The sequence below is a fragment of the Blennius ocellaris genome, assembly GCF_963422515.1.
Source record: "Blennius ocellaris genome assembly, chromosome: 1".
Lineage (NCBI taxonomy): Eukaryota > Metazoa > Chordata > Actinopteri > Blenniiformes > Blenniidae > Blennius > Blennius ocellaris.
Window position 1 is genome coordinate 17,628,814 of NC_137650.1, and position 21,433 is coordinate 17,650,246.

General features: G+C 42.0%; 1 protein-coding gene across 4 annotated transcripts in view; it reads right to left on the reverse strand.

The window, feature by feature from the left end:
- tln2a (talin 2a) overlaps positions 1-21,433 on the reverse strand; it is a 96,545-nt gene that overhangs the window by 19,383 nt on the left and 55,729 nt on the right. For all 4 annotated transcript variants that reach the window (XM_080495222.1, XM_080495223.1, XM_080495224.1 and 1 more), the window contains 28 exons: positions 21,032-21,133; positions 20,016-20,092; positions 18,758-18,938; positions 18,481-18,594; positions 18,279-18,387; positions 17,479-17,687; positions 16,400-16,498; positions 15,521-15,688; positions 14,539-14,673; positions 14,201-14,360; positions 11,704-11,870; positions 9,453-9,581; positions 8,223-8,336; positions 7,914-8,027; positions 7,197-7,331; positions 6,640-6,768; positions 6,425-6,527; positions 5,572-5,780; positions 4,125-4,244; positions 3,433-3,630; positions 3,143-3,282; positions 2,458-2,551; positions 2,201-2,290; positions 1,975-2,097; positions 1,711-1,854; positions 1,155-1,316; positions 770-910; positions 439-620 (listed from right to left, as the gene is read on the reverse strand). In XM_080495222.1, coding sequence (XP_080351348.1) covers positions 439-620; positions 770-910; positions 1,155-1,316; positions 1,711-1,854; positions 1,975-2,097; positions 2,201-2,290; positions 2,458-2,551; positions 3,143-3,282; positions 3,433-3,630; positions 4,125-4,244; positions 5,572-5,780; positions 6,425-6,527; positions 6,640-6,768; positions 7,197-7,331; positions 7,914-8,027; positions 8,223-8,336; positions 9,453-9,581; positions 11,704-11,870; positions 14,201-14,360; positions 14,539-14,673; positions 15,521-15,688; positions 16,400-16,498; positions 17,479-17,687; positions 18,279-18,387; positions 18,481-18,594; positions 18,758-18,938; positions 20,016-20,092; positions 21,032-21,133 — 3,848 coding nt within the window. The remainder of the gene's footprint in view (positions 1-438; positions 621-769; positions 911-1,154; positions 1,317-1,710; positions 1,855-1,974; positions 2,098-2,200; positions 2,291-2,457; positions 2,552-3,142; positions 3,283-3,432; positions 3,631-4,124; positions 4,245-5,571; positions 5,781-6,424; positions 6,528-6,639; positions 6,769-7,196; positions 7,332-7,913; positions 8,028-8,222; positions 8,337-9,452; positions 9,582-11,703; positions 11,871-14,200; positions 14,361-14,538; positions 14,674-15,520; positions 15,689-16,399; positions 16,499-17,478; positions 17,688-18,278; positions 18,388-18,480; positions 18,595-18,757; positions 18,939-20,015; positions 20,093-21,031; positions 21,134-21,433) is intronic.

Here is a 21,433-nt window from a genome sequence, read left to right on the forward strand (position 1 = left end):
AAACTACGGTAAATAAACACCATATTTGGATATTATTGAAATCGCTGAAGGAATAGGAAGAAATAATCTAGGTTTGTGGACACAAAGTACAAATTAATGTGACAAATGATTAAAATGGCTCTTTTCACAAACAAGGTTACTCCGAATATTTACACTGAAAGTGTTATGCGAGGTGTGGTAATTGTGAAAGAAACATTTTAGAGTATTTGGCAGCAGAAACCGTTGAAGGCCAAGACAAAGCTGTAAGAGACACAACAGACTGTATGTAGTCACTGCAACTTCAATACACCTTTGTCATCCTTTCTTAATGCAACACTAGATTGAATGGCAGTAATCTGCACATATCCAACAAAATCTCCATGCATTTCTAATGGATATATATATTTATTCTCGTTTAAAACCCATTTGTAAAAATCCTTGAAGACTTAGTTCACTAACCGAATGGCTGTGATGAGACTCTTGATGGAGTCCGAGACGGTGCGAGAGTGACCAGCCAGACCGGACCATGTGGGCGGGTCCTTGGGGTTAATCACCAATGAGCGAGCAGTTTTGAGAAGATGTGTCGAGCTGTCCAGCATGGAGCGAGCCGATTGGAGGATGGGCTCCTGCGCCGCAGAGCCCTGCGGAAAAAAAAACCAAGCTCAAGTTCAAACAAGCTGTACACAGATTTGCTTTCAACAACTTTTTTTTTTTTTTTTTGCAGATGATATAACAATTCAGGATTAGATTCTTAGTAAACAATACCAAAGTGATGGTGATGGAGTCATACCTCATTGCTGATTTGAGCTGGGACGCTGGCAAACTCTGGGTTCGAAGCAAATATTGTCAAGTTCTCAACTGCCTCTATTAGTGGAGCCGTGGCGACTCGACACCTGTTCCTGTTCTCCTCTGAGAAATCTCCGTCCAAAGCCTGCAAGTCAGGATATCAACATGCATCCCAAAAATAATTAGAAAGGGCTTATTCAGTTTGTCAAACCCAAGAATCAAGACTAAAAATACACTGGCAGACATAGCATGCTGAGGAGAACATGTACATAATCTTATATTATGCAGTTTGAATAGCTGAGGCCTTCAGTCTTGATGTTAAATTTAATATGACATTATGATGTGTCAAAACAAAGGACTGAGTCATTGGCCAGGCCTGAAATCCTAACCTTGATGGTTTTGACCAAGTTGGCTGTGCTGTTGGCCACCTCCTTGGCAGACTGGACAAAGTGCCTCTTGGCAACCGGGTTGGTCGTCTTGGAGGAAGCCAGACGGCAGGCGTTGCACAATGCTGAGGTGTGCTTAGCAACAATGGTGGCTGCTGAGAGCACCTGTCCAATGACACGCAACCAAATGGGAAATGAGCGAGGGATATTCTGTCTGAAAATGTTGTTTTCACAGGATACGCTGCAGTGAGGAAATACCCCTCACATGTGCCTTAAGCTTGCATAAAATAGTGAACTGTGATTTTTTTTTTAACAGCATTTACACATACTGTACAAGTAAAAGGAAACTCATCTACTATATCAAAGGTTTCTATTAAAATTGTATTAATGGGATTAACCTTCATAATGTTATACATTCATAGAAGTAATATACAAATCAATAGATTTCATGCAGCTCTATGACTGTGGAAGTGAGAAGTCATTAACTAAATTGCCTTTTTTTAAACAGTTTTTTATGGGGACCACAAATGTAAAATGTCAGAATAGTGTGTGCATGCACCTGGGAGGGGCTGCTTTCCGGGTCTACAAGATTTTGACAGGCCATCTGGATGGCCTGATTAGCTTTTGCGAATTGGATTGGATCGACCAACCCCTGGTGTCCTGCCTGACTGTTGGGATCAGACACACCCACCAAATAGGAAGCCTGTGGACAAACAAGCAAACTAAATTCATCTGGGTGAGACCGACCAACAAAAAATTCATTAAAAAAGAAAGAGCTAGAAAAAGTACTATACAGCCATGATAAAGTCTCTGCGTGCCCCACCTGTCCTGCAGCCTCAGTGAGGCCACACAGTGCTTTAGAGGCCGACCCCACACAGTCCCCAAAGGCAGGCACATCTCCAGTCTTACAGTTCTGAGAAATACCAGCCATGGACTCTCCAAGGACCTGAACGGGGCATCAGCAGAACCAAGAGAGGCAAAGAGGGAATGCTTAGGATGATAAAGAGCGTTTGTGTGTGTGTGTGTGTGTCTTCATCTGTAACTCTTACTTTGGAGTTCTCCATCACACTCTCGATGCAGTCAAAGTAGGAGAGGTCACTGACTGGTTCGTTGGGATTGTCCAGCATTCCCCTGACTGCCTGTGAGACGAAGAAGCAGCGAGAGCTTTGAAGTTTGTTTGACAAAACTTTCTCGGAGGTGAGACCAGGAGTGACGGTTCTTGATTCGCAACTTTAAGTCTTGTGGCACAAATCTAAATGCAACTGTTCCTGTTCAATCACACACTGCTGAAGCTGTGTGTGTTTACCTCCAGCTCTCGCAGGGCGTTGTCACATTCCTTCTGGCCGGGAGCCTGTTGTGTGCACAGTGTGATCAGCTGGTTGATGCTGTCAGTCACCGCTCTGAAACAAAGCAATTATCAATTAATTTTCATATCACACGATCCTTAAAGTTGGAAAGCCAGTGTTGAGCGAGTACATTTGGTTGTGGGAGGACCCTAACATTTATGCTTCTTTATTTGTACTTTTTCAAAATATCGCTGTGGCTGGCAGCTGTAATCAGTCGCATTAAAGCCTTCAATAAAAAAAAAAATGTTTTCATTGTGAGCAGATGTCTAAATGTGTTTGGCTGACAATGTCAATATCACAACAAACCTCACTTTGATTATAATTATTTGCAATGTTCAATGTCGTAGTTGTTCAAACTCAAGCTGTAATTTCAAACAACTGGAGCCATATTAGCCCCAAAGCATCACAACATATTGATGCTCTGTGTCAGCAAAGCACATTTATAGCTTGTGATTTTATATTATGTGGATCAAAGTAGTCGAGGTTTTGACTGTCGTTTGCCATTAATTATATGGTGTCAACCTTATTGGAAAACCATCTCTTAAGAACTTTATTGAGAGTAATAAGGACTTCTAATCAATTGTGCTTCATAAGCTATATAAATAAAGCTATGAGTCGGTGTGTACGCTGTGCTGGCTGTGGTACCTTGCAGCAGCAGCGAGCAGGTTCTTGGCATTTGCGGCTGCTGGGTCCACAGACAGACTCTTAGCAGCCAGCAGCAGCTTGCTGGAGGCCATGGAGATGTTCTTCAAGTTCCCAATTACCTGGACCTGGTCATCCTTTTTCTGAAATGGCACAGAAGGACACATGAAACACATATCAGCATGTGTGAAATCTTAATCTGTTCACATGGTAATTACAGCAAATAATGTTTCAAATGAGCAAAAAAGGTCTCATTACAACTACTGCCATTGACAATAAACTGACAGACCAACCTGAGTGTGCCCGGCCATTTCAATACCGGCATCCAGGAACTCATCAAAGTCTTGGCTGAACTTTCCAGAGGCCACGGCCAGCTGGCCGCTGGAGCCTCTGGATGCGTGCACCACCTCACCCGCTGACTGGTTCAAGTCTGCCGCTGTTTGGTTCAGCCCACTCTGGGCCTCCTGGAAAGACTTGTAGGCTGGAGGGATCTGAACAGCACACAAAGGAGAGAGGTTTAAAATGTAGGTACCTTAAACAGTGACTATACGAAGCTGGTGATGTAATAATAATTTAACTGATCAAATTCAATCATAACTCCGTTATGGTTGTTCGCAAGGTGAGAATTCTTCTGGATGATGTTTAATTCCAAGTTGCCCCACTTGTGGTTCAATTAGTCACTTATAGTAGTCGTATAACAGTATATCACAGCATTTTTGTCCTGGGACAGGAGGAGATAATGTGCCTTCAAACAGATAATGTGTTGAAGGAATATCATAATAATGTGTGATTTATGGAAACATATAATGTATTCATTTTAGCACAAATATGAAACTAAAACTTATTGAAACTTGCATAAAAAAGGTAATACAAATGCGCTATCAGTAACATTTTGCTAAAAATGTGTTGTTTATTGGTTAATTCTTTTGTATTTTAGCTGTGGAAGTTAAAGAAAATGCTTTGATGAGTCACTTGTCAAACTCACAGTTTCTATGAGCAGCTTTTTGCTGGCTTCCCCGATGCTTTTGAGAGCCATGTCAACGTCCTTCTGGCCGGGCAGACAGTTGACGCAGTTATTGAGGGAATGAGAGACGGCCTTGGCCACCTGGAACAGAGCAGAACAGGTCAGTCGGTGCACATGTATGAGTGCAGACAGCCAGGATGAGTGGAAAGAACCAACTACAAATGCTCATGAAGAAAACCTGACAAGCTGAAGTGAAATATACATTGTTGACAAATATCAACCAACATGTTTAACCCTCACTCACACTGGTCGAGGTTGTATGTGTCAATCGAGACCTTATCAAAACCAATTGGGATACAACACAGTGAAGCTTATTAAGCACATTTCTCATCATGAATCACTTTGAAAAGAGAAATAGTAGCGGTCTTACTGGTGTTTTGGAGTTCTTTTATTAATTTCTAAGCATTGTTAATGTCAAACTTATTCAAGACCAGAAGGCACAAGTTGTTAAGGTATTTCTCTTATAAATGTGCGATTATGTTTAATGTGACGCTCCTTAATAATTTGGTTGTGTTTTTTCTGTACTTTTATTTCTAACCAGCTGTGTATACTTCAGAAAACATTAAGCTGAATACAGAATGAAGTATAGCGAGCAAAGCGAAAAAAGGCTGTTGTTCAAAACTGGAACATTATTTGGCTGTTAATGTATCTCCTTGCATATTAAGACTTACAGCTTAGTCACATCACCTTTGTATAAACTCCAGCAGAATCAAAGTCTGAGATAGAAATATTAATAAATTCACCATTCTGTAAGTCAGACTTAACTTTTAATTTCAAATGAAAATATGTGTTTAATAATATTAAACTAAAATCCACATGTGCATGCATGGAGTTTCTCCAAGTATTCCTGTTTGTTCCCACAGTCCAAAAACATGCACATAAAGCTAATTGGTGACTCTAAATTCTCTGTAGACGTGAATGTGAGTGTTGATGAAGTGCTGATGAAGTGGTGACCTGTCCAGGGTGAAACCTGCCTTCACTCGCAGAGAACTGGGGTTGGGTCCATTACCCTCAATGAAGCAGTATAGAAGATGGATAGATGATTAAATCAGTTTCAACACTAAGAGAAATGAGTACGGACTCAAATCAAACTAGGGAAGGAATATATGACTGAAAACTGAATGAACCAAGGTCACAAGGAGTTACTGAAGGTCGGAGATTATGTGGCTACAATCGCTGTAAGTTATTCAGAACTTGCAAATCCCCTTGAGCAGAATTTGAAAGTGTATTATCTTTGTCATAATCCAAAATTGCTTTTGCATTAACGTTTGACGGAATTACTGTAGCACAGGTGCTGCAGTCTGACAGAACGATGACAGTTGGATTGAACCTTCCTGCTTCAGGGAGTCACCAGTGATACTGAAAATAATTAGACTCCACATCCTCAAGCACTCATGAAACATCTCACCTGCGCCAGCCTCTGCTGGCTCTCGGCGTCTCCAGGAGAAATCAGCGCCTCTTTGGCCTCGTGAATGAGCAGCGCCGAGCCCTCCATAACGTCTCGGGCCGAATCCAGCATGGCAGCTGCAGCCTTGGGGTCGCTGGTGGATGCAGCGACGCCGCGAGCTGCCTGGGCGAGAGTTTTCAGGGCCTGAGCCGTCTCTCTGGCCGCTATCCCTGCACACAAGGATAAGATTTAAGTAGAGAACAATTAGAGGCAGACAGATCAACATTTAAAAATGGACAACTGCGGAGGCATTTGTGTTCATTTTGAAATCATAAAAACTGACAGCAGGTTTGCTTAATGTGAACAATGTGATTTATTTGTTGTGACAAATGTGCTGCAAGAAGCAAAACAGAGACACAGGCAAGGACAGCGTTTGTCTCAGAGCCAAGAGACTTATAAGAAATGTGACACCTCCTCTACAATACATCAGCTGGATGGGGGGAAAGCAAATCGGAAGACGCCATATCATTCTACATTTAACTAGATTACTTCACAGAAAATAGGCTCCAGACGGCGGGAGCATTTCTCCTCGAGTACTTTGGGACAAAAGATGAGCTCCATTTTTTTTCTTTAAGATTAACGCCGAAGGGAGATGGAAGAAAAGAAAAGGAAATGAAACCAGCGCTCAAGGCGGCTGTCAGGTTGATGTTTGATAAAAGGGTCCAAACATATTTCAAAGAAAGTGTCATTGCAGAATGGTTGTCCCATTTTTAAATGCCTGCAAACTTCAGTATTGACAGTTTCCAGCATCTGTCACAGATGAACGACGGTGATTTAATCATCTTAATTCTTTCGGAGAGTGAGCAGCACTAACCTGTGTAGTGTTCGTTTCCTTGCGCAGCACATGTGAGCAGCTGGGCCATCGACGAGCCCACAGACTTTGACGTGCTGCCGAGGTCCTGAGCGCATTTCTCCAACTAAAGGAGATGAGAGCAAAAACCTCTCACATTCAAAGCAATTTAATAGTAACGGTGTATCCTGGGCTCACGTGGTGGTGCAACAGTCTCACGGGGTCACGGTGCTTCTCACCGATTCGCCAGGTAATGGTTTCAGCTGAGCATTTGCAGCCGCCAGCTTGGCGTCCTGCAGTTCGCTTCTCAGAGTCTGGATAGCAGTCAATGCAGAGTCGATCTCCATGGGACCGCAAGCTTCATGAGCCTGGAAAGCACAGGAAATATTCTCTTTGCATTTGAATGATTTGATGTATGTTTTTTATCTGTGGGTAGCGACCCTTTAAAAAATACATTTTGTTGCCAATTCTAAAACATGTATCTGGGAACTGCATCAAACGAATGTCATAAGTCCAGTGTTAAAATTGTAGTGTAATTGCAGTGAGAAAAAAAAAATTAGTAAAGAGCGATGCATTTGATATGATTGAGTGGCAACAAAAACACTAAAACTGCCACATCTGGGTGGATTTCTTTTTGTCAATGTTGACATTTCGCACGTACGCTAAAGTGCAAGTGGAATGAGCAAAGTGAATTAACCTCATCTTGGTTACTGGACTGCATGTAATTCAGATCGTCAATGCAGTGGATTCATGAAGACACAACATGCGCGGCTTCTCCCGTGTGTCCGTGTTCTACCTTCTGTGCAGACGTCCTCAGCTCAGCCAGGCAGGTGGCCAAGTTCTTGGCACACTGACCCAGTTGCATGGCTGCAGCCTGATCCGTCACTGTGGGAACAGACGACTTGGCCGAGGTCACCATCTTACTGCCGGGCTGCAGTGAAAACCAAGCAGAGGAAAAACGTTCACCATGAAGAAAAATAGCCAGTTATGCTTTATATATATATATATATATATATATATATATATATAGCATAACTTTTTTTTTTTTAATAACGAGCAAGTGTTTCTCTGTTGAATAGGCTTTTATTTTTATGTCACTGTGGAGCTCTAAAGGTAACACTGACATATGACACACACGCACACGCGCACGCACACACACACACACACACGCACACGCACGCGCACGCGCACGCGCACGCGCACGCACACGCACACGCACACACACACACACACACACACACACACACACACACACACACACACACACACACACACACACACACACACACACACACACACACACACACACACACACACACACACAAACTGCCTTTTAACACCAAAAAGAGGTTACAAGCCTATTTTTAATGGGTCCCCACATGGCCGCAACACTATTTATACTTCCATCCCAGTTCCCAGTGTAGACATAAAGTAGCTCAGTGTGAATATAGGCCCATTTAATAATCCTTTTGTGGCAAGAGGGAAAAACCGGTAAGGCCAGGACGTGCAGCACCTGTAGGAAGTTCTGACTGGCGATGATGAGGGCGAGCTGCGCACTGAGGTCCTCTGGTTTGGCCTGGCTGCCGCGTACTCCCTGAACCAGCTGTGGGATGTGGTCTGCCACTGCCTATACACACAAACACACACATTAAAAAAAACACAATGTTATTAACAGCCGACATGAAAGAGGCTTCATGAGGATATATGTCGCTACAATGGCACGTTTAAGGGTCAAAAGTAAAGCGGTCCAAGTAAAAATGAAGAACATCAGAGAGCAAATTGGATCCCAGCCCCCCTCCCCGCCGTCAGCACTGATCCTCACCTTGCAGCTCTGCACCAGCTGTTGGTGAGCAGCTGTGTTCTTGTTGGAGGCGGCAGCGTTTTGAGCAGCGGCGATGGTCTGTGTGGCTGCAGCCGCAGCTTGCTTGGCAGCATTCTGAGGCATGAAAAAAGACATAAACATCCATGCAGAATACATCAGTTCTTTGAATCACTGTGATTCCCTTTCAGCATTTGGATTCTGGAGTGAAGAGCATGCTAATGAAGTAATTAAAGGACATGACTAATGGCTTTTTACCTGGGTCTGGGCTTCTTAACATCTCCTTAACATTAATGAAAAAGATGACACCTTCTGGTAATACAAATTGGATGAATAAATGTCACCAAATACAGTTTAGCTGTTAAAATGGACTTGTTGTATGCAGGTAGAATTTTATGATTCACATATTCTTTTACTGGTCCTTTATTATTTGGGTAACAAGGGGAAACATTTTCCCTATTTACTCTATTTGCCCCAAACTATCCACCCATCCATTTCTTAACTGCTTAATGCGTATGGTTTAGCGGTGGCAGCACAGAGCACAAAGAACCCCAGGAATCTCTGTACCCTGCAACTTTCTCCAGCTCTTCTGGGGGGGACCCCGAGCCACTCCCAGACCAAGCCAGAGGTAAAATCACTCCAGCGAATCCAAGTCCAAAACTATGAATCACATTTTTTTTTGTCCCTATTTATGTGAACACCCATTGTGTTGTAGGCTGCAAGTGAAAACATAAGAATATAAAAATATCTTTTTATATCGAGTAAAAACATGAAAGGCACCAGGTAAGAAAACAGTCGGTTCAACAGTGAAAGTGTTTTTCAAACATGTAGAAATTGCACAATCCTTCAAGTAAGTTTGATATTTTGGTTCAAAATGGTATCAAACTGAGTCCAAATGGGAGTCATGAAGCAGTAAAAGCCCAAAGTTGACAGCCTAAAAAGCCTGACATTTAAATGGTAAAAAAAAAACTCAAAACATCTCAAATCAACAGCTCATATTTACCGAGGTTTGGTGCCATCACTGCTACTTTGTAAATGCCGATAGAGCGTCTCAAAATATTTGGAGATGGTGACATTTAGAATTTGTGCGCACTGTCGGATGTCGTGTTTTCTTGCGTTTAGATCTTTGCCGTGCTTAATGCTCTCCAACCAGACTTCTGGAGGAAGTGGTATTTCTCTGATGTAACTCCATTCTATGGCTGAGATTGTTACAGTCTTTGTATCTCTGCTGACCTCCAGCCTGTTGATGAGTTTCTTCTTGATGGCATTCTGAGCAGCAGCGTTTGTGGCCACGCGCAGCCCCTCGGCTGCCTCCCGCAGTCTCTGCTGCTGGTCTTCGTTCTCCGGATAAGCTGCTGCACCCTGAGAACACACACACACACACACAGACACACACACGAAAGATGAGAGATCGAAACGCCATAAACATCGTGGAATATCACATCAAGAGACACTGTTTAGTTTATATCAACAGGAAGCTTGTTGTGGTTCCTTTCACTAGATTTTGATGGAGGCCATTAAGTCACTCCTTCCCAGCTCCTGCAACCAGAGAGATAGCAAAGCCAGCCGCCATTTAGCTAATTAATTGGGAGCGTCACCGGCAGCTACATGGAGAGGAAAGCATGCACAGCAACCCATGACAGACAAATAATATTTAAACCTCAGAGCTGCTGCAGGGAGAGGCTTCTACTAACGGAGATACCACAGGGTACAACCGGAAAAAAGAACAATGTGTCTTTTGAAACATTGTATGTGTGACTAACCGAACCATTAATCACAGTGAAATTAGTAAACGGTTTCATGTCAGTAGATTATGCAGCCGTCATCTACTCTTTGGCAACTGCTGTGAATTATTTAAATAGAACAGACAATTTGTATAATTATAAAAAAAAAAAAAAACTCCAGCTTTCCAAAAAGGGCAAGACTTGTATTACATGCATGAAATAATCAATGAGAAGCAGCCTTCGAATATAAAGTCTGTTTAACAAAAACACAGTACATGTATCACCACAGGAGCTTTGAAAAATTAGGTCCATCGTAGCGGATTTGTTAAATACAGAAAAAAAAATATCACACAAAATCAATGAATTCGTTACCGAGGCAACAGCTGGCTAAGGTCTTGGCCTCCATTGACACCAACAAATACCCAGCTGTGACGGTGATAAGTTTGGCATAAAAACTCGACCAAACAGCTGGAGGGTATCGTTTCATTTTCATGGTGGAAGTGAAGAGAGTTATTAATATCAGTGAATGATTCTGGAGACAGATAATGAGACCGATGGAGCAAGATAGCAGATAAATAGTTTGGTGGAGGGAGGAGAGATGAACATTAAGGTTAGACCTGCCCCCCGGCTGTCTGCAGGGATGCGGTTTGATCTCCATTCACTTTCAAGGCATGCTGGGTGGAAAGGTTGAGATTCAATGTAAATATGATAACAGTGAATCATTAGAATAGTTCTCTAAGAGCTCATTAGTTCTGCATATTGCCCTTACATAGAGACAATCTGTGCAAATGCACTTTCTATTAACCATAATAATTCTGTCTTGTAACCACTCAAAGCTCTTGGTAGGTTTACTTCTCATAACCATAACTCCTACATCCCAACTATGAGAAAGAAGATGAATAGAGCTCTGAAACCGTATACAATGTGATCCACCAGGACAAACACCAATCCAATAAAAGACAAGATTCCCCAGCATGTCACAGTTAAAAATGTACAAACGATGCCGTATAAATTATTTAATAAGTTATCAAAACAGAAAACACAACTTTAAGTTAATCTTGTACACATTGTTTACAATGGATTTTCATCATGAAGCAAAGTGTGAGTGGAGCTTTTCCTTTATGTATATTTGTCTGGTTGAAAAGTTATCCATGTTTATGTATATTTTAAATTAAGCAGATAGTAAATCATTTGAGAGGACTCCAAGGAGACCATAATATCAACCATGGAAGCGATGTGCAGCAATACAAACACAGAGCTGAAAGTAAAGACTGTCAGAGAAGCATTTAGATCCGCTTGGAAGCAAGGTTTCAAGTACACACACATGAAATAACTGCATAAACTTGATATCACTATCAGAAGCATATTTAGCTGACTACCCTTTTAGATGAATCCACCTGAGGATTTGGATTTCTATGTGACTTTTTATGAAAAAGAAAAAGTTTTAAAGGTCATCTTTTATTAAGGAATTAACACCCTACCCACTCCATCAAGCAGAATCTCCTCCAGAAGTGCCATTCTCGGTCTTTTCCCTATTTGACACACACACCCACCACTCTTCGGATGTCTGCCTTCTTTCGCTTCTGCTGTCACTGAAAAGGTCACCCTGCATGTACCAAAGTAAAGCTCAACCTCAGAGAGGTTTATCTGCTCTTAAAAAGTCCCACCACTGTGACTCAAGACAAACCTCACTCTCCAGTTCAGTTGAAGAAAATGAGAACAACGGGCTGATTAATTATTCTGTACTTTGCGCTGCTCACCTTTGCCGCCTCCACCATCCTCGCAGTGGCGTCAGCCAGCAGTTTAGCCGCCGCGAGGAGCTTCTTGGAGTTGTCCACGTCCACCTCGATCTCGGCATCAGACCTCATGGCATTCACCAGGTCTGAGGTGGCCTGAGCCAAGACTCGAGCCTGGCGGACCATCTCACCTGAGGGGCGACACAGAGGGTTGGAGGGGACAGATCAGGTGGACACATAAGTGGAAGGATAGCGAAAGGAGCAGAGTCAGGTTAAAAATATATTCCTTCAACCTTCCCCATAGGACTGTTTTTGTACGAGCAAAACCAAATTAAATTGTGCAAACGTGTATTGAAATAACTTCACTTTGTGATAAAATATTCACGTTTCTAGTAGTCTCAAAGTGTTTTAAACTGTTAACCACATTTACCCATTCTTATAACACCTGAATGGCTGCAGTGCAACATTCTTGACCGACATTGGATGCAATATTGCCAAGGACAGTTTATATACATAGACATGGTGAGGTGGGGGACTTAACCTCCACCTTTGATATTGAACCTGCTCCACCTATCGCCACAAGATATTGTATAACTTTAAAACACATATAAACCAGCTTCTGTTTTGTGTGACGAGAAATGCATCTTGTGATGAATTTAATGGAAACCTGGAGAATACTACAGATGTAATCCGCATTTTCTGCACAAACTGAAAAAAAACCCTGCGCCTAATGACTGTTGGTGGAATGATGCTAGTAGACTTTAATGAAGTAAAACAGCAATGAAACATATTTCTATTAGGTAACATTTGTTGTAATAGTGAGAGAAAGTTGGACATTTTTCTAGACATGTGTAATGTTGTGCTCGTGGTTGTACTATTGTTTCTGGTATTGGTCATTCCTTACCAATGAGAAATTGTCAAATTGAGACGCAAGCTTCATTCCTCCTCGACAAATTTCAGTTCATCCATCCATCAATAGGCAAAAAAAAACCAAAACTATTTGTTGTAATTGTCCAACAAGCCCTGGTTTTCCTCTGATATTTTCGTAGATCAGACAAATGAAGAATGACAACAAGGATAAGGGAGAAACAGCATCTATAGTCTGTGTGTCAAAGCAGACTTGGCAGCTACCCTGGCAGTAAACGTCTATAATTCATGTGAGTGTATCAGCTGACGTGCCAACAGTCCATTACTGAAGGATAAGCTTTTTTTTTTTTTTATTCTCTTTTTTTTGTGTGCCAGGTGTGAAATAACCTGACATGTCTGACAAGAGTTCAAAAGCAGTATCTTCCAACCGGCTGCATTTATTTAGGCCTCAGCTGAACAAACAGCGAGTCGACTGGTCTATCAGGTCAATCAATTCGTCTGAGTTGACCTTTGGTCCCCGCAGTTCTCTCCATTTCTTTCTGCCTTCCCACCCCCACCCCCCCTCCCCTCCTCTCCCCTCCCGACTGTCAGACTTGTTAACATCACTGTCAGCTTTTCTCTGAGGTCTCAGCCGTCCTGACAGCAGTTTATTCAAACCCACGTCAGAGTCTCAGAGGAGGAAAAGGAGGAGGAGGAGGAGGAGGCACGAGACGTTCACAGACAGTCAAGTCATTTACACAGAAATGTAACAGTTTTTATTGGTTAAATATACAGCCGGTTTCACAATAACTGCAAATACGCTTGGGTCAGTCTGTCCTGAGGTTGGGTTTCACGTTCTCAAAGGGGGAGGCAATAAATTCAGGTTAGGCCTTTTGGGTCTCAGTCCATAAATAAATAAAAAATAAATAAATAAATATTCAACTCAATTCAGCATGTAAGAATGACCACTTTGTTCTGATGGGCACGAAACCTACACTGAACAAGAGTGCGCTGTTTATTTTTAACAAGACTCTGCAAAGTACGCTTAAAGAGATATTGCAATTAGTGATAGAGAAATAACGGCGAAAAATGGAAGCCAAACTTCATGACAAGCCATCCTTTAGGTATTCCAATCATCCACTGTGAGAATCAACAGAACACATCGACTTGAACGCCAAAGGAAAAGAGAAGCTTGCAAAAAGATTACATTTAAATCCATACAGTTTGTTAGATATTTCAGCCTTGCACCAATGATGCTTATTTAAACAATAATAGGGAACGTGAGCTGGGTTTAGACCGTCGTGAGACAGGTTAGTTTTACTCTACTGATGATGTGTAATAGTAATCCTGCCCTGCGTCTGGAAGCTTGTGATCTGGGCCTAGTGCCCAAGTCTGGATTAGTTTGCAGTTGGATGTTAAATTGTTTGTTGCTCTCGGTCTATTCAGTCTATACTACCAACCCCAACTCATGCAGCAGTAACTGAACCTGGTTCTGCAGAGGTTTCAGCCTGGTTGAAAGGAGTATTTCCTTTATGCAAAACACTTTTTTTTTTTTTTTTTTTTAATAGTCAAGCTAAAGAAAACAAGCATGAAAAATCGACTTAATTACAGCAACAAATTAAGGGTATTTTCTAAATAATTTAGAAACTGTAATATTGTCACTATATGGACTCACCTGCGTCTCCCATTGAGCTGAAGATGCTCTCAGTGACCGTCATGATGGTGTCTGTGGCCTGGTCATAGCGTCCGATCGGCTCCCCTCTGGATGTGTACTGACGTACGTGCTGCAGGAGATCTCCCAGAGCCTGACTGACCACGCTGGCAGCCGCACTCACCTTAAATACACGAGCTGCATGTCATCGTCACTGACATTTCATGAGCAACATTACTCACAAATACTTTGTGCACACAGGCTAAAGTTTTGCTTTGTTCAACAAGTCTGATTTAGACTTGTGTTAGAGAGCCGTCTCTTGTCATCAAGCCAGGAAATCTGGATCTATATGTGAAACAGACCTGTTTGAGGAGCTCGCCATCTTCTGTGGCTGAGAGACAGGCCTGCACGCAGCTCTCCACGGAGCGGTCCACCAGCTTCCCAGCTTCAATTAGCTGCTCCTGGCAAACTGGGGAACTGATGGTCGGACTCACAACCTACAACAAAGGCAGGAGGAGAAAGTGTAAATAAATCATCAGTGAGTGAGGAACAAAGGGAATAAAGGAGATGGGAATAAAAATAAATAAAAAATCCAATCCAACATTGCAGTAGAAAAGAAATCTAATCTAATAAGACGGCATATATGTAATATATGAAGACTTCTAATTTCTATTTTAATTATAAATGGAAATATTGTTTGTGTAATGTGAAGCAGATCGAGACAGGCCAGTTATTCCCCTTTATTGCAGAAACAGTTCTATAACAGTATTTCGTCATTAAATCACAAGATGTGTACACAGAGAAAGGAGGGAACAGGAAGAGAGAAAATCAGACGTGTGCAGGCTTCAGCAGATGTTCTCTTCACTTTGTAGAAAGGTGAGGATTTGTTTTGCAAATGCGACTATTCAGACTGGGAGCCAGGAGGGCATTTAAACTAATTAGAGGCATGTGGGTTGTACAGCTAAGGATTCACAAATATGATGAGCACAGAGGGTACTTAATAATACCTCAGCGCCTCCTGATTTATTTACTCTACAAAAAAAAACAAACACACACACATTTTCACTGCAGTCGGAAAAAAAACAACTTCAATGTGAAGAAATAAATTGTTAAATATTGGATTCACCACAAAATCTACTTTAATATCCTGAAAGTGTTTTATTCTAACACAAAATCAGAGCTCAAAATATTTCATCTACAGCTCATCGTTTCCAAGTATTCAACGCAATATTATCTACGGAATTTATTTTCCACTGAATCTAATGCAGCTTGTTGGAAAATCTGATAAGATGCCATGGAGGCGAGTCACATCTCGTGCCGTTGGATTTATTGATGTCACTGTACCTTGGCACATGCCACCAGCTGGGAGGTGGACAGAGCGCACTGTGTAGCGGCCGCAATGACCCGGTTCTGGAGGACGGTGTCCTCTGCGACCTGAGCCACGTTCTTGGCCTTCAGCACCAACATGGCCGCTGCGTTGGCAACCGCCTTGGCCAGATTCATCAGGACGTCCTACAACAACAAGAACACATGAAAAGCAGAGGGAAATAAAAGACAGGCCATCTCAGGAACAGTGTCTCACGCCATTGATTTGTATAATATATGAACGCATGAATGTTAAACAACTATATTCTGCAGTTCATGCCATTGCACTAAATGACCAGAAAGAAATATGGAATTGTAAATTTGTTTTCACTCACTACAAATTACAAAGTACTTTAAATCTCACTGATGCATGCTGATACATAAACTAAATGTTTTAAGCAGTTAAGATAAAAAAAAGAAAGCAAAAGCTTGTGATCTTTTGAAATATAATCATGAGAGATAGTTTTTGTGGAATGTAACTCAACTCCATTGTATTTCAATAAGGTGTCACAACAGTATTTACCAATTGGTTTATTATCAAAGCTGCAAAATCAACAGCCTAATCTAATTAAAAAAGCCATAAAGCCACTGCACATCTGCTCAACTCACCCGTGCTGGATGGCAGTAAAATAGCGGAATACATTCCTGTGCGTGCTGCAGTGTTGTTGATTTCAGTATAGCTGTGTAACCTTGACCAATCTTTTATCATTATAACCAAAATGAACAGACGCAATAATTACAGAAAAGGCTTCAATTCGCAATGTGCTCTACTGATTTTCCTCTGCACGATGTTTCTGATTAAATGATTGAGCAGCTGCAGTTTCCTCTGAATGGAGCCATGGTGATAAGCTGTGTTACCTGGAACCTCTCGTCCGTCTCGTTCTCTCCAATCTGGCGCAGGAGGTCTCCGCTGGCTTGGCCGATGCTGCCTGCTGCTGTCAGCACAGTCTGTCTGGGCTGTAGACACACATGTACACACAGGAAAACCATGAGCGTGATGAACAGCATGGTGTGTTTTGGAGACATACTAAACTTGTACATAAGTTTTCTTTGCTCCAATCTGTTGGATCATTTACAGCCAAGCATTAATTGTTCTCTTGCACTGCACTCACCATATACTTGTGGATAAAACACTGCAAACCTACAGCACTTCCCAAAGACATGAAGAAAGCACTCCTCACTGCATTGCTGAATTAATCTTTCAAAGTGAAATAACGGCACAAATCTTTGTTGTAGTAATAAAGTCTGAGAAGTTGCAGAATCCATTATAAGTGGATGAGTGCATTAGTCACCAGATATTTTTCGATGACTGAACACACAGAGTAAGAAACTGACCTTTAATCTGAGTTCTTTGCTCAGATGAAGCACGATTAGATCGACTGTAATGTAATTTTGTGAACTTTGGGACATTATCAACAGAAGATGCACTGTCTCACCAAAGATCTGCTCAGTGAGAAAACTTAATTAACTTCTTAAGTTGTTAGTTTCGACACAACGAAACATTGTATGCACAATCAAATACACAGAAGGCCTGGCGTTTTAACACACGCAAATGGTGCAGAGTTTGCTTGGAATGAAATTCACGAGTGAGGCAATACTTTCACACATCACTCCATTTTCTCGACTCCTGCAAACTTTCCTCTAAAACCACAGCACTCTGCTCTCCTGCTGGGTTTTGTTTGGATAATTTGGAGATATGGTCTTCCCTCCGCAGGCTTTATGTTCCCTTTGTGTTTACGTGTTTCAAACTTAAAATTACACAACCCACTTTTACCAACACAAGCCAAAGGCACTTCTTCCCTTTAACCACTGTATACAGTACAAGTCACTAATCCATACAAAGCTGGATCTTAGCATTCTCCCAAAACAGACACATAGGGTGAAATGCAGATGACACAAATGAGTTTGGCTTGGATGTTAGTATGGTCTTCACTCACCTCTCCAGACGCCGGCTCCACGGCCTTCAGCAGGTCGGACACGGCCCCTGCCAGAGTTCTGGCAGCCTTCATCAGGTCATTACCTCCACCGACATCATCCTCCATCAGCGCAGCCAACAGCTTCACGCCCTTTGACATTTCGGTCAGGTTGGAGGAAATGGTGGTGATGGCGCAGCCCACTGCCGTGTAGTCAGTGTCAGTGGGATCACCTGCATGCAGGGGGAAAGGTCAGTACGAGGAAGCTCTCGACATAAAGCAGAAACAACAAACTTGTGACATAAACCAAGAGAAATTGTGGGGGAACGAAAAGAATGGAAGTATGCTCAATCTAAAACTGCATAAACTGTGGATGTATAAATTGCAATGTGGCGCAATGCCAATTGACACTTTCACCAGCCTGCACATTCTGCAAACCACAGCAGGACCCGGGGAATGATGAGATTTAAAAAACTAAATGTTCCATAAGAGTGGTAATGAACACCAGATTGGTGTTTTACTATAAACTCTCTAATTGGCCAAATACTTTCAGTAGCCTCCAAAAATATATATAACCGCTGAAACATGAAAGTGATTGAACACATTCTTATGCTTTCAGTGTTTTTTTTTTGTACTTCTATGAAATACATTACATTTCATCCACATTTAATCTTACATAGCTACTAACACTGAATAGATTACACCAGAGTAGATACTATTCAGAACAAATCCACACCCAGCTCATAAAGAAACAGATTCATATCCTAACAAAGAACAGAGAGGGGTCGGATGTGAATTTGCCGAGTCATGCCCAATCCACTGACCAGCTGTGAGGTTAACGACAGAGGCGGTTCCTGCAGTGATGGCATCGACCTGAGAGTGGATCTCATGTTTCGATTCATCCATCTTGTTTTGAATCCACACCTTCGAGGCCTAAACACAGACCACAACACAATTTCAGCCATTATGTAGAAAGGGATCATTGTGGTACATGTCAGAGTATGTGATGATCCTTGTGTACAGTACCATGTCCTGTCCCAGCGGTGGCAGGTCGTCCACCTCACCCAGGTCTATCTGGGCCTTCTGTACAGCTTGCATGCTGGTGTTGATGGTTCCCATCAGAGCCTGCTGTGCTGAGCTCTGAATATAAAGGAAAATACACAGAATGACAGTCTCGCACAATGAAGCCTGGAGGAGGAAGACTGGCTCTCCGGGGCGACACGGCAGACGATCGCAACACCTATGTGCTATGTGAGTGGCTTTAACAGGATTTCATCACTCTATTGGCTCATGCGGTTCCTACCAGCGGTGGCATGTGTCCACGGTGCATTTGACCCATCGTGATCTGCTGCTGAGCAGATGGCATGGTACCCATGCTAAGCGACTCGGTGCCAATAGAGCCGGAGCGGATTACCCCAGGCAGCGCCACAGAGCCGTGCTCCACCCGGCCCACGCGGTTAAACTGCTGCTGCAGGATGGTCGACCTGCAAGGGTGTGGAAACAATAATTTGTAGCATAATCCAGAACCTACTGGCATTTGTTAGCGACACACCTCTAAAACATTGTGCAAAATTGCAAAATGCAGCTCTTAAAAATTAGTTTTAAGGAATCAAAACCAAATGCTTCAGTTTGTGAGAGAAGGCTGCTTTGTGCCACTCAGATCACCTTCTGTTTTTTGTCGTCTATTCTTTGATTGCTCAGCATACTTAAAGCTTATATAACATTACCAACAATATATATCAAGGATATCAGTTTGCCCAGAATGAGTGTTAGTCAGAGCTTTAAATTTCACAATAAACACGAAAGACTGTAATGCTATTCACATTTACATATATACAAAGAAAAAAAGGGAAAATGAGAAAACTGCCTGAGTTTTTTTTTTGAGACAAATTTCATGCCAAGTGGATTTGTGTTTCTGTAAGGCAAAAAAAAAAAAAAAGACATTTTGAAAACAACATACAAGGTTTTTCGTTTGTTTTTTTGCATTTAGGAGATATTCAAGAGAAAGCCCTGACAAAAAAGAGAAAGTAGAGTGAATGCTCTCCCTAATGAAAGCAGCAAAGTAATGTCTGAGGGCCGACAGGAAAGGTAAATGATCGAATATACAAGTACATCGAATCAGGGGGATGTTCAGACAGAGCCCTTGTGTGTCCACTGCAGGGAAGAAAAAAAAACCTGACATAACAATCATCTCTCAGGAAAATGCAGGTGAGGAAGTGTTCCTGTGCTGAAATGATGAAGATGGATGTGCAAGGTAGGAAATAAAAAATAAAATGTGTGCTCTCTTCCAATAACATCAGATGACTTTGTATCTGTTGCTATTTGGTTGACAGATTTAGAGAGGTTATGATAAGATATTTTCTTGTGGTTTTACGGTTCAATACATGGCTCACACTAGTTTCCATGTATTTCTATAACAAAGACAAAACCTGTTAACCATATAACTCATAAGCTCTTGTTTCAACAACATTGAATTAAGCTGCAGGCGCTGCCAACTTTTGAGCCTTGCTGCTGGCACGAAGAAGGAAGTCGCATTTCATTAGTCAGGCTAATTTACATACTTTTTCGGGGACACAGACTCCTCAAGCATAGTTGACTCTTCATCACCTTCTAATCCAAAGCGGTCCTTGCTTTGTTTCTGCAGGAGGGAAAGACAAAATGTTTGTTCTCGTTACTTGGAGCAGGAAATTTATCCCAGATCGCCGCAGAGTTGGCCCTGAATCTTCAAAGGTTAGTGACATACCAAGAGGGATTGAAAAACAACAACAAAAAAAGTTTCAGGTGTGTTGGAAGACACCTCACAAATATGTAAATAGCTGAGTATGCAAACATTTAAAAGTTAGTAAATTACTTAGTATTTGATTCCATATGAGCTCAAACAGCTGAAGGTCCTCTGGTTGGTTTCTGTTAATCGTCGCCGCGGCAGGAATTCAAAACCAAAGTCTGACGGGGCATTTTCCTGTTCTCATTGCCCTGGACTGACATGCCCTTGGGAACATTACTCTCTTCATCCCAATTCTCTTTTTAAACAAGCTTTTTAAGACCGAAAATATTTTGTCTTGATTAAATGTTGTATTGAGACTGTTTCTCAATGGTACTATATTTGCTTGATGATCCATTGTTGTGATGATGAGCTTTGTGTTTTATGGCAGGAGCTCTAAAGTTAAACAAAGTCATGATTATCAAACTTTATTAAGCAATATTTTAATCCATAACAGGGAAAAGGAACAATAAAATATGAGTCATACAAAGAGAAACTGCACACTAAGAGGCTTGCATTCAGTGAAGTCGTCAGTCGCATTTAACTCTTGATTAAACATGCTGTTTTGCTTGTGAAGAGGATCTTTAATTAGGTTCATTGTAAAAAGGTCATCTGTTCTGAACCGCTCGAGTGCTTGCGGTTTACCTGTGCCACACAAACCCTGCTTCCTTCCCTCTGCCTCGGTTTCATTTAACTGCAGTGGAATGACAGTGCAGCCGGGGGCTATCAAGCGTCAACAGATCTGAGAATGTATCTGCCACCGGAGGATATTGATTCATTAGGATTCATCAGTGTCCCTGGAGATAAAAGTCTCACCTTTTTGAGGATGATGTCAATGTAACCGGCAATGAGCTGGGAGATTTGTTCGCCTTCAGTGGTCTGGACTGAGTAGTAGCTCTCCTGGTACTCTCCGAAGTCCTGCACACAGACAGACACGGCAAGTTCCTTCAATACAGGCATTTCATGCTGGATTGGGACGAAAAGTAACCAATGCAGTGCATCTACAGTATACAGGCCAAGGATTTACTGGGAGGATTAGAGGGAATCCATGGAGACAGCTGGTCTCACATGGGTATTGCACATTGTGCAGGGTGATACCAAAAAAAGTGAAAGATAGAGTCAGATTAACCCAGAAGCCCTCTCGGGGACAATTCTATACTGGAAAACGGGATGCATTGCAACATTTTCTAGTGAAATGGACACATATATACTGAAAGA